The sequence below is a fragment of the Heptranchias perlo genome, unplaced genomic scaffold (genome assembly GCF_035084215.1).
Source record: "Heptranchias perlo isolate sHepPer1 unplaced genomic scaffold, sHepPer1.hap1 HAP1_SCAFFOLD_698, whole genome shotgun sequence".
Lineage (NCBI taxonomy): Eukaryota > Metazoa > Chordata > Chondrichthyes > Hexanchiformes > Hexanchidae > Heptranchias > Heptranchias perlo.
In genome coordinates, this window is record NW_027139727.1 from 95,001 (window position 1) to 105,233 (window position 10,233).

At 52.3% G+C, this 10,233-nt stretch overlaps 1 protein-coding gene across 1 annotated transcript in view; it reads right to left on the minus strand.

Annotated features, from left to right (window-relative positions):
- LOC137318327 (rho GTPase-activating protein 30-like) overlaps positions 1–10,227 on the minus strand; it is a 93,208-nt gene extending 82,981 nt beyond the window's left edge. Inside the window, exon 1 of the mRNA XM_067981213.1 lies at positions 10,088–10,227. Within this exon, the coding sequence (XP_067837314.1) occupies positions 10,088–10,181 (94 nt within the window). The 5' untranslated portion in view covers positions 10,182–10,227. The remainder of the gene's footprint in view (positions 1–10,087) is intronic.
- Positions 10,228–10,233: the final 6 nt, after the last annotated feature.

Consider the following 10,233-nt stretch of genomic DNA (forward strand, 5'->3'; position numbering starts at 1 on the left):
GAGAGAGCAGGACAGGGAGAGAGGGAGAGTGAGAGAGAGAGAGAGCAGGGCATGGAGAGAGGGAGAGTGAGAGAGAGGGCAGGACAGGGAGAGAGGGAGAGTGAGAGAGAGAGAGCAGGACAAGGAGAGAGGGAGAGTGAGAGAGAGAGCAGGACAGGGAGAGAGGGAGAGTGAGAGAGAGAGAGCAGGACAAGGTGAAAGTGAGAGAGAGAGCAGGACAGGGAGAGAGGGAGAGTGAGATAGAGAGCAAGAGAGAGAGCAGGACACGGGGTGTGGGAGAGTGAGAGGGAGAGCAGGACAGGGAGAGAGGGAGAGGGAGAGAGAGAGCAGGACTGGGAGAGAGGGAGAGGGAGATACAGAGAGAGAGAGTGAGAGAGCAGGACAGGGAGAGAGGGAGAGGGAGATACAGAAAGAGAGAGTAGGACATGGAGAGAGGGAGAGGGAGATATAGAGAGAGAGAGTGAGAGAGCAGGACAGGGAGAGATGGAGAGTGAGATACAGAGAGAGAGAGAGAAGGACATGGAGATAGGGAAAGTGAGATATAGAGAGAGAGAGAGCGAGAGAAGGACATGGAGAGAGGGAAAGTGAGAGAAAGAGAGAAAGGGAGAGAGGGAGAATGTGAGAGGGAGTGGCAGAGAGACACAGTGTGAGGGGGGGTGAGAGAGAGAGAGAGAGATAGAGAGAGAGAGGGAGCGAGAGACAGAGAGAGACAGAGAGAGACACACAGACAGAGAGAGAGAGAGGGAGAGAGAGACAGAGAGAGACAGAGGGAGAGAGGGAGAGAGAGACAGAGAGAGACACACAGACAGAGAGAGACACAGACAGAGAGAGAGAGACAGAGAGAGAGACAGAGGGAGAGAGAGAGAGAGAGAGAGAGAGGGAGGGAGATCTTAAAATCACAGTGGATACAGCACAGAATGAGGCCAATCGGCCCATCGCTGCCTGTGCTGGCTCTGTGAAAGAGCTGTCCAATTAACCCCACACTCCCCGCTCTTTCCCCGTCGCCCTGTAAATTTCCCCCTTCGAGTATTTATCGAATTCCCATTTGAAAGTTATTATTGAATCTGCTCCCACCGCCCTTTCAGGCAGTGAATTCCAGATCAGAACAACTCGCTGCGGAGAAAAACATTCTCCTCCTCATCTCCCCCCTCTGGTCCTTTTCCCGATCACCTTAAATCCGTGTCCTCTGGTTCCCGACCCTTCCGCCAATGGGAACAGTTTCTCTCTCTGTCTCTGCTCTGTCCAGACCCTTCCTGATTTTGAACCCCTCGATCGAATCTCCTCGCAACCGTCTCTGTTCCGAGGAGAACGAACCCTCAGCTTCTCCAGTCTCTCCCCGTAACTAAAGTCCCTCATCCCTGGAACCATTCCAGTAAATCTCCTCTGCACCCTCTCGAAGGCCGTCACATCTTTCCCGAAAGTGCGGTGCCCTGATCCGGACTGAATTCTCCAGTCGTGGCCCAAATAGTGTTTTATAAAAGTTCAGATCAAACACATCTCGGTCAGGGAGATATCTGTACACTGACTGGTGTCTCTCAGTCCCCTCTCTCTCAGGGAGATATCTGTACACTGACTGGTGTCTCTCAGTCCCCTCTCTCTCAGGGAGATATCTGTACACTGACTGGTGTCTCTCAGTCCCCTCTCTCTCAGGGAGATATCTGTACACTGACTGGTGTCTCTCAGTCCCCTCTCTCTCAGGGTGATATCTGTACACTGACTGGTGTCTCTCAGTCCCCTCTCTCTCAGGGAGATATGTGCACACTGACTGGTGTCTCTCAGTCCCCTCTCTCTCAGGGAGATATCTGTACACTGACTGGTGTCTCTCAGTCCCCTCTCTCTCAGGGAGATATCTGTACACTGACTGGTGTCTCTCAGTCCCCTCTCTCTCAGGGTGATATCTGTACACTGACTGGTGTCTCTCAGTCCCCTCTCTCTCAAGGAGATATCTGTACACTGACTGGTGTCTCTCAGTCCCCTCTCTCAGGGTGATATCTGTACACTGACTGGTGTCTCTCAGTCCCTCTCTCTCAGGGTGATATCTGTACACTGACTGGTGTCTCTCAGTCCCCTCTCTCTCAGGGTGGTATCTGTACACTGACTGGTGTCTCTCAGTCCTCTCTCTCTCGGGGAGATATCTGTACACTGACTGGTGTCTCTCAGTCCCCTCTCTCTCAGGGAGATATCTGTACACTGACTGGTGTCTCTCAGTCCCCTCTCTCTCAGGGAGATATCTGTACACTGACTGGTGTCTCTCAGTCCCTCTCTCTCTCAGGGAGATATCTGTACACTGACTGGTGTCTCTCAGTCCCCTCTCTCTCAGGGAGATATCTGCACACTGACTGGTGTCTCACAGTCTCCTCTCTCTCAGGGAGATATCTGTACACTGACTGGTGTCTCTCAGTCCCCCCTCTCTCAGGGAGATATCTGTACACTGACTGGTGTCTCTCAGTCCCCTCTCTCTCAGGGCGATATCTGTACACTGACTGGTGTCTCTCAGTCCCCTCTCTCTCAGGGAGATATCTGTACACTGACTGGTGTCTCTCAGTCCCCTCTCTCTCAGGGAGATATCTGTACACTGACTGGTGTCTCTCAGTCCTCTCTCTCTCAGGGAAAAATCTGTACACTGACTGGTGTCTCTCAGTCCTCTCCCTCAGGGAGATATCTGTACACTGACTGGTGTCTCTCAGTCCTCTCTCTCTCAGGGAGAAATCTGTACACTGACTGGTGTCTCTCAGTCCTCTCTCTCTCAGGGTGATATCTGTACACTGACTGGTGTCTCTCAGTCCTCTCTCTCTCAGGGAGAAATCTGTACACTGACTGGTGTCTCTCAGTCCTCTCCCTCAGGGAGATATCTGTACACTGACTGGTGTCTCTCAGTCCCTCTCTCTCAGGGAGATATCTGTACACTGACTGGTGTCTCTCAGTCCCCTCTCTCTCAGGGAGATATCTGTACACTGACTGGTGTCTCTCAGTCCCTGTCTCTCAGGGAGATATCTGTACACTGACTGGTGTCTCTCAGTCCCCTCTCTCTCTCAGGGTGATATCTGTACACTGACTGGTGTCTCTCAGTCCTCTCTCTCTCAGGGAGATATCTGTACACTGACTGGCGTCTCTCAGTCCCTCTCTCAGGGTGATATCTGTACACTGACTGGTGTCTCTCAGTCCCCTCTCTCTCAGGGTGATATCTGTACACTGACTGGTGTCTCTCAGTCCTCTCTCTCTCAGGGAGATATCTGTACACTGACTGGTGTCTCTCAGTCCCCTCTCTCTCTCAGGGAGATATCTGTACACTGACTGGTGTCTCTCAGTCCCCTCTCTCTCAGGGAGATATCTGTACACTGACTGGTGTCTCTCAGTCCCTCTCTCTCAGGGAGATATCTGTACACTGACTGGTGTCTCTCAGTCCCCTCTCTCTCAGGGAGATATCTGTACACTGACTGGTGTCTCTCAGTCCCCTCTCTCTCAGGGAGATATCTGTACACTGACTGGTGTCTCTCAGTCCCTCTCTCTCAGGGAGATATCTGTACACTGACTGGTGTCTCTCAGTCCCCTCTCTCTCAGGGAGATATCTGTACACTGACTGGTGTCTCTCAGTCCCCTCTCTCTCAGGGAGATATCTGTACACTGACTGGTGTCTCTCAGTCCCCTCTCTCTCAGGGAGATATCTGTACACTGACTGGTGTCTCTCAGTCCCCTCTCTCTCAGGGAGATATCTGTACACTGACTGGTGTCTCTCAGTCCCCTCTCTCTCAGGGAGATATCTGTACACAGACTGGTGTCTCTCAGTCCCCTCTCTCTCAGGGAGATATCTGTACACTGACTGGTGTCTCTCAGTCCCTCTCTCTCAGGGAGATATCTGTACACTGACTGGTGTCTCTCAGTCCCCTCTCTCTCAGGGTGATATCTGTACACTGACTGGTGTCTCTCAGTCCCTCTCTCTCAGGGAGATATCTGTACACTGACTGGTGTCTCTCAGTCCCTCTCTCAGGGTGATATCTGTACACTGACTGGTGTCTCTCAGTCCCCTCTCTCTCAGGGAGATATCTGTACACTGACTGGTGTCTCTCAGTCCCCCCTCTCTCAGGGAGATATCTGTACACTGACTGGTGTCTCTCAGTCCTCTCTCTCTCAGGGAGATATCTGTACACTGACTGGTGTCTCTCAGTCCCCTCTCTCTCAGGGAGATATCTGTACACTGACTGGTGTCTCTCAGTCCCCTCTCTCTCAGGGAGATATCTGTACACTGACTGGTGTCTCTCAGTCCCCTCTCTCTCAGGGAGATATCTGTACACTGACTGGTGTCTCTCAGTCCCCTCTCTCTCAGGGAGATATCTGTGCACTGACAGGTGTCTCTCAGTCCCCTCTCTCTCAGGGAGATATCTGTACACTGACTGGTGTCTCTCAGTCCCCTCTCTCTCAGGGTGGTATCTGTACACTGACTGGTGTCTCTCAGTCCTCTCTCTCTCAGGGAGATATCTGTACACTGACTGGTGTCTCTCAGTCCCCTCTCTCTCAGGGAGATATCTGTACACTGACTGGTGTCTCTCAGTCCCCTCTCTCTCAGGGAGATATCTGTACACTGACTGGTGTCTCTCAGTCCCCTCTCTCTCAGGGAGATATCTGTACACTGACTGGTGTCTCTCAGTCCCTCTCTCTCTCAGGGAGATATCTGTACACTGACTGGTGTCTCTCAGTCCCCTCTCTCTCAGGGTGATATCTTTACACTGACTGGTGTCTCTCAGTCCTCTCTCTCTCAGGGTGATATCTGTCCACTGATTGGTGTCTCTCAGTCCTCTCTCTCTCAGGGTGATATCTGTACACTGACTGGTGTCTCTCAGTCCCCTCTCTCTCAGGGAGATATCTGTACACTGACTGGTGTCTCTCAGTCCCCCCTCTCTCAGGGTGATATCTGTACACTGACTGGTGTCTCTCAGTCCCCTCTCTCTCAGGGAGATATCTGTACACTGACTGGTGTCTCTCAGTCCTCTCTCTCTCAGGGAAAAATCTGTACACTGACTGGTGTCTCTCAGTCCTCTCCCTCAGGGAGATATCTGTACACTGACTGGTGTCTCTCAGTCCCTCTCTCTCAGGGAGATATCTGTACACTGACTGGTGTCTCTCAGTCCCCTCTCTCTCAGGGAGATATCTGTACACTGACTGGTGTCTCTCAGTCCCTCTCTCTCAGGGTGATATCTGTACACTGACTGGTGTCTCTCAGTCCCCTCTCTCTCAGGGAGATATCTGTACACTGACTGGTGTCTCTCAGTCCCCTCTCTCTTCAGGGAGATATCTGTACACTGACTGGTGTCTCTCAGTCCCCTCTCTCTCAGGGAGATATCTGTACACTGACTGGTGTCTCTCAGTCCCCTCTCTCTCAGGGAGATATCTGTACACTGACTGGTGTCTCTCAGTCCCCTCTCTCTCAGGGAGATATCTGTACACTGACTGGTGTCTCTCAGTCCCCTCTCTCTCAGGGAGATATCTGTACACTGACTGGTGTCTCTCAGTCCCCTCTCTCTCAGGGAGAAATCTGTACACTGACTGGTGTCTCTCAGTCCTCTCCCTCAGGGAGATATCTGTACACTGACTGGCGTCTCTCAGTCCCTCTCTCAGGGTGATATCTGTACACTGACTGGTGTCTCTCAGTCCCCTCTCTCTCAGGGTGATATCTGTACACTGACTGGTGTCTCTCAGTCCTCTCTCTCTCAGGGAGATATCTGTACACTGACTGGCGTCTCTCAGTCCCTCTCTCAGGGTGATATCTGTACACTGACTGGTGTCTCTCAGTCCCCTCTCTCTCAGGGTGATATCTGTACACTGACTGGTGTCTCTCAGTCCTCTCTCTCTCAGGGAGATATCTGTACACTGACTGGTGTCTCTCAGTCCCCTCTCTCTCTCAGGGAGATATCTGTACACTGACTGGTGTCTCTCAGTCCCCTCTCTCTCAGGGAGATATCTGTACACTGACTGGTGTCTCTCAGTCCCCCTCTCTCAGGGAGATATCTGTACACTGACTGGTGTCTCTCAGTCCCCTCTCTCTCAGGGTGATATCTGTACACTGACTGGTGTCTCTCAGTCCCCTCTCTCTCAGGGTGATATCTGTACACTGACTGGTGTCTCTCAGTCCCCTCTCTCTCAGGGAGATATCTGTACACTGACTGGTGTCTCTCAGTCCCCTCTCTCTCAGGGAGATATCTGTACACTGACTGGTGTCTCTCAGTCCCCTCTCTCTCAGGGAGATATCTGTACACTGACTGGTGTCTCTCAGTCCCCTCTCTCTCAGGGAGATATCTGTACACTGACTGGTGTCTCTCAGTCCCCTCTCTCTCAGGGAGATATCTGTACACTGACTGGTGTCTCTCAGTCCCCTCTCTCTCAGGGAGATATCTGTACACTGACTGGTGTCTCTCAGTCCCCTCTCTCTCAGGGAGATATCTGTACACTGACTGGTGTCTCTCAGTCCCCTCTCTCTCAGGGAGATATCTGTACACTGACTGGTGTCTCTCAGTCCCCTCTCTCTCAGGGAGATATCTGTACACTGACTGGTGTCTCTCAGTCCCCCCTCTCTCAGGGAGATATCTGTACACTGACTGGTGTCTCTCAGTCCCCTCTCTCTCAGGGAGATATCTGTACACTGACTGGTGTCTCTCAGTCCCCTCTCTCTCAGGGAGATATCTGTACACTGACTGGTGTCTCTCAGTCCCCTCTCTCTCAGGGAGATATCTGTGCACTGACAGGTGTCTCTCAGTCCCCTCTCTCTCAGGGAGATATCTGTGCACTGACTGGTGTCTCTCAGTCCCCTCTCTCTCAGGGTGATATCTGTCCACTGACTGGTGTCTCTCAGTCCCCTCTCCCTCAGGGTGATATCTGCACACTGACTGGTGTCTCTCAGTCCCCTCTCTCTCAGGGAGATATCAGTACACTGACTGGAGTCTCTCAGTCCCCTCTCTCTCAGGGAGATATCTGTACACTGACTGGTGTCTCTCAGTCCCCTCTCTCTCAGGGTGATATCTGCACACTGACTGGTGTCTCTCAGTCCCCTCTCTCTCAGGGAGATATCTGTACACTGACTGGTGTCTCTCAGTCCCCTCTCTCTCAGGGTGATATCTGCACACTGACTGGTGTCTCTCAGTCCCCTCTCTCTCAGGGAGATATCTGTACACTGACTGGAGTCTCTCAGTCCCCTCTCTCTCAGGGAGATATCAGTGCACTGACTGGAGTCTCTCAGTCCCCTCTCTCTCAGGGAGATATCTGTACACTGACTGGTGTCTCTCAGTCCCCTCTCTCTCAGGGTGATATCTGCACACTGACTGGTGTCTCTCAGTCCCCTCTCTCTCAGGGAGATATCTGTACACTGACTGGTGTCTCTCAGTCCCCTCTCTCTCAGGGAGATATCTGTACACTGACTGGTGTCTCTCAGTCCCCTCTCTCAGGGAGATATCTGTACACTGACTGGTGTCTCTCAGTCCCTCTCTCTCAGGGAGATATCTGTACACTGACTGGTGTCTCTCAGTCCCCTCTCTCTCAGGGAGATATCTGTACACTGACTGGTGTCTCTCAGTCCCCTCTCTCTCAGGGAGATATCTGTACACTGACTGGTGTCTCAGTCCCCTCTCTCTCAGGGAGATATCTGTACACTGACTGGCGTCTCTCAGTCCCTCTCTCAGGGTGATATCTGTACACTGACTGGTGTCTCTCAGTCCCCTCTCTCTCAGGGTGATATCTGTACACTGACTGGTGTCTCTCAGTCCTCTCTCTCTCAGGGAGATATCTGTACACTGACTGGTGTCTCTCAGTCCCCTCTCTCTCAGGGTGATATCTGTGCACTGACTGGTGTCTCTCAGTCCCCTCTCTCTCGGGGAGATATCTGTACACTGACTGGTGTCTCTCAGTCCCTCTCTCTCAGGGAGATATCTGTACACTGACTGGTGTCTCTCAGTCCCCTCTCTCTCAGGGAGATATCTGTACACTGACTGGTGTCTCTCAGTCCCCTCTCTCAGGGAGATATCTGTACACTGACTGGTGTCTCTCAGTCCCTCTCTCTCAGGGAGATATCTGTACACTGACTGGTGTCTCTCAGTCCCCTCTCTCTCAGGGTGATATCTGTACACTGACTGGTGTCTCTCAGTCCCTCTCTCTCTCAGGGTGATATCTGTACACTGACTGGTGTCTCTCAGTCCCCTCTCTCTCAGGGTGATATCTGTACACTGACTGGTGTCTCTCAGTCCCCTCTCTCTCAGGGAGATATCTGTACACTGACTGGTGTCTCTCAGTCCCCTCTCTCTCAGGGAGATATCTGTACACTGACTGGTGTCTCTCAGTCCCTCTCTCTCAGGGAGATATCTGTACACTGACTGGTGTCTCTCAGTCCCCTCTCTCTCAGGGTGATATCTGTACACACTGGTGTCTCTCAGTCCTCTCTCTCTCAGGGTGATATCTGTACACTGACTGGTGTCTCTCAGTCCCCTCTCTCTCAGGGAGATATCTGTACACTGACTGGTGTCTCTCAGTCCCTCTCTCTCTCAGGGTGATATCTGTACACTGACTGGTGTCTCTCAGTCCCTCTCTCTCAGGGAGATATCTGTACACTGACTGGTGTCTCTCAGTCCCTCTCTCTCAGGGAGATATCTGTACACTGACTGGTGTCTCTCAGTCCCCTCTCTCTCAGGGTGATATCTGTACACTGACTGGTGTCTCTCAGTCCCTCTCTCTCAGGGTGATATCTGTACACTGACTGGTGTCTCTCAGTCCCTCTCTCTCAGGGAGATATCTGTACACTGACTGGTGTCTCTCAGTCCTCTCTCTCTCAGGGAGATATCTGTACACTGACTGGTGTCTCTCAGTCCCCCTCTCTCTCAGGGAGATATCTGTACACTGACTGGTGTCTCTCAGTCCCCTCTCTCTCAGGGAGATATCTCTACACTGACTGGTGTCTCTCAGTCCCCTCTCTCTCAGGGAGATATCTGTACACTGACTGGTGTCTCTCAGTCCCCTCTCTCTCAGGGAGATATCTGTACACTGACTGGTGTCTCTCAGTCCCCTCTCTCTCAGGGAGATATCTGTACACTGACTGGTGTCTCTCAGTCCCCTCTCTCTCAGGGAGATACTGTGCACTGACTGGTGTCTCTCATTCCCCTCTCTCTCAGGGAGATATCTGTACACTGACTGGTGTCTCTCAGTCCCTCTCTCTCAGGGTGATATCTGTACACTGACTGGTGTCTCTCAGTCCCTCTCTCTCAGGGTGATATCTGTACACTGACTGGTGTCTCTCAGTCCCCTCTCTCTCAGGGAGATATCTGTACACTGACTGGTGTCTCTCAGTCCCCTCTCTCTCAGGGTGATATCTGTACACTGACTGGTGTCTCTCAGTCCCCTCTCTCTCAGGTGATATCTGTACACTGACTGGTGTCTCTCAGTCCCCTCTCTCTCAGGGAGATATCTGTACACTGACTGGTGTCTCTCAGTCCCCTCTCTCTCAGGGTGATATCTGTACACTGACTGGTGTCTCTCAGTCCCCTCTCTCTCAGGGTGATATCTGTACACTGACTGGTGTCTCTCAGTCCCCTCTCTCTCAGGAGATACCTGTACACTGACTGGTGTCTCTCAGTCCCCCTCTCTCTCAGGTGATATCTGTACACTGACTGGTGTCTCTCAGTCCCCTCTCTCTCAGGGTGATACCTGTACACTGACTGGTGTCTCTCAGTCCCCCTCTCTCTCAGGGAGATATCTGTACACTGACTGGTGTCTCTCAAGAGTCCCCTCTCTCTCAGGGAGATATCTGTACACTGACTGGTGTCTCTCAGTCCCCTCTCTCTCAGGGTGATATCTGTACACTGACTGGTATCTCTCAGTCCCTCTCTCTCAGGAGATATCTGTACACTGACTGTGTCTCTCAGTCCCCTCTCTCTAAGGGTGATATCTGTACACTGACTGGTATCTCTCAGTCCCCCTCTCTCAGGGAGATATCTGCACACTGACTGGTGTCTCTCAGTCCCTCTCTCTCAGGGTGATATCTGTACACTGACTGGTGTCTCTCAGTCCCCTCTCCCTCTCGGGAGATACCTGTGTTTGAAGTCGCAGGTCTTACCATCGTGCCCCGAGCCCTCCAGATGACTGATGAGGTCGCACCCGAAGACTCTCTCCTTCGACTGCCCCTTCCTCTTCGCTTTCTGGCGTTTCATCCTCGCTGAAACCCGGCCCGGGCGACCGCTGCTGTCGAACGCTGGCTGGCGA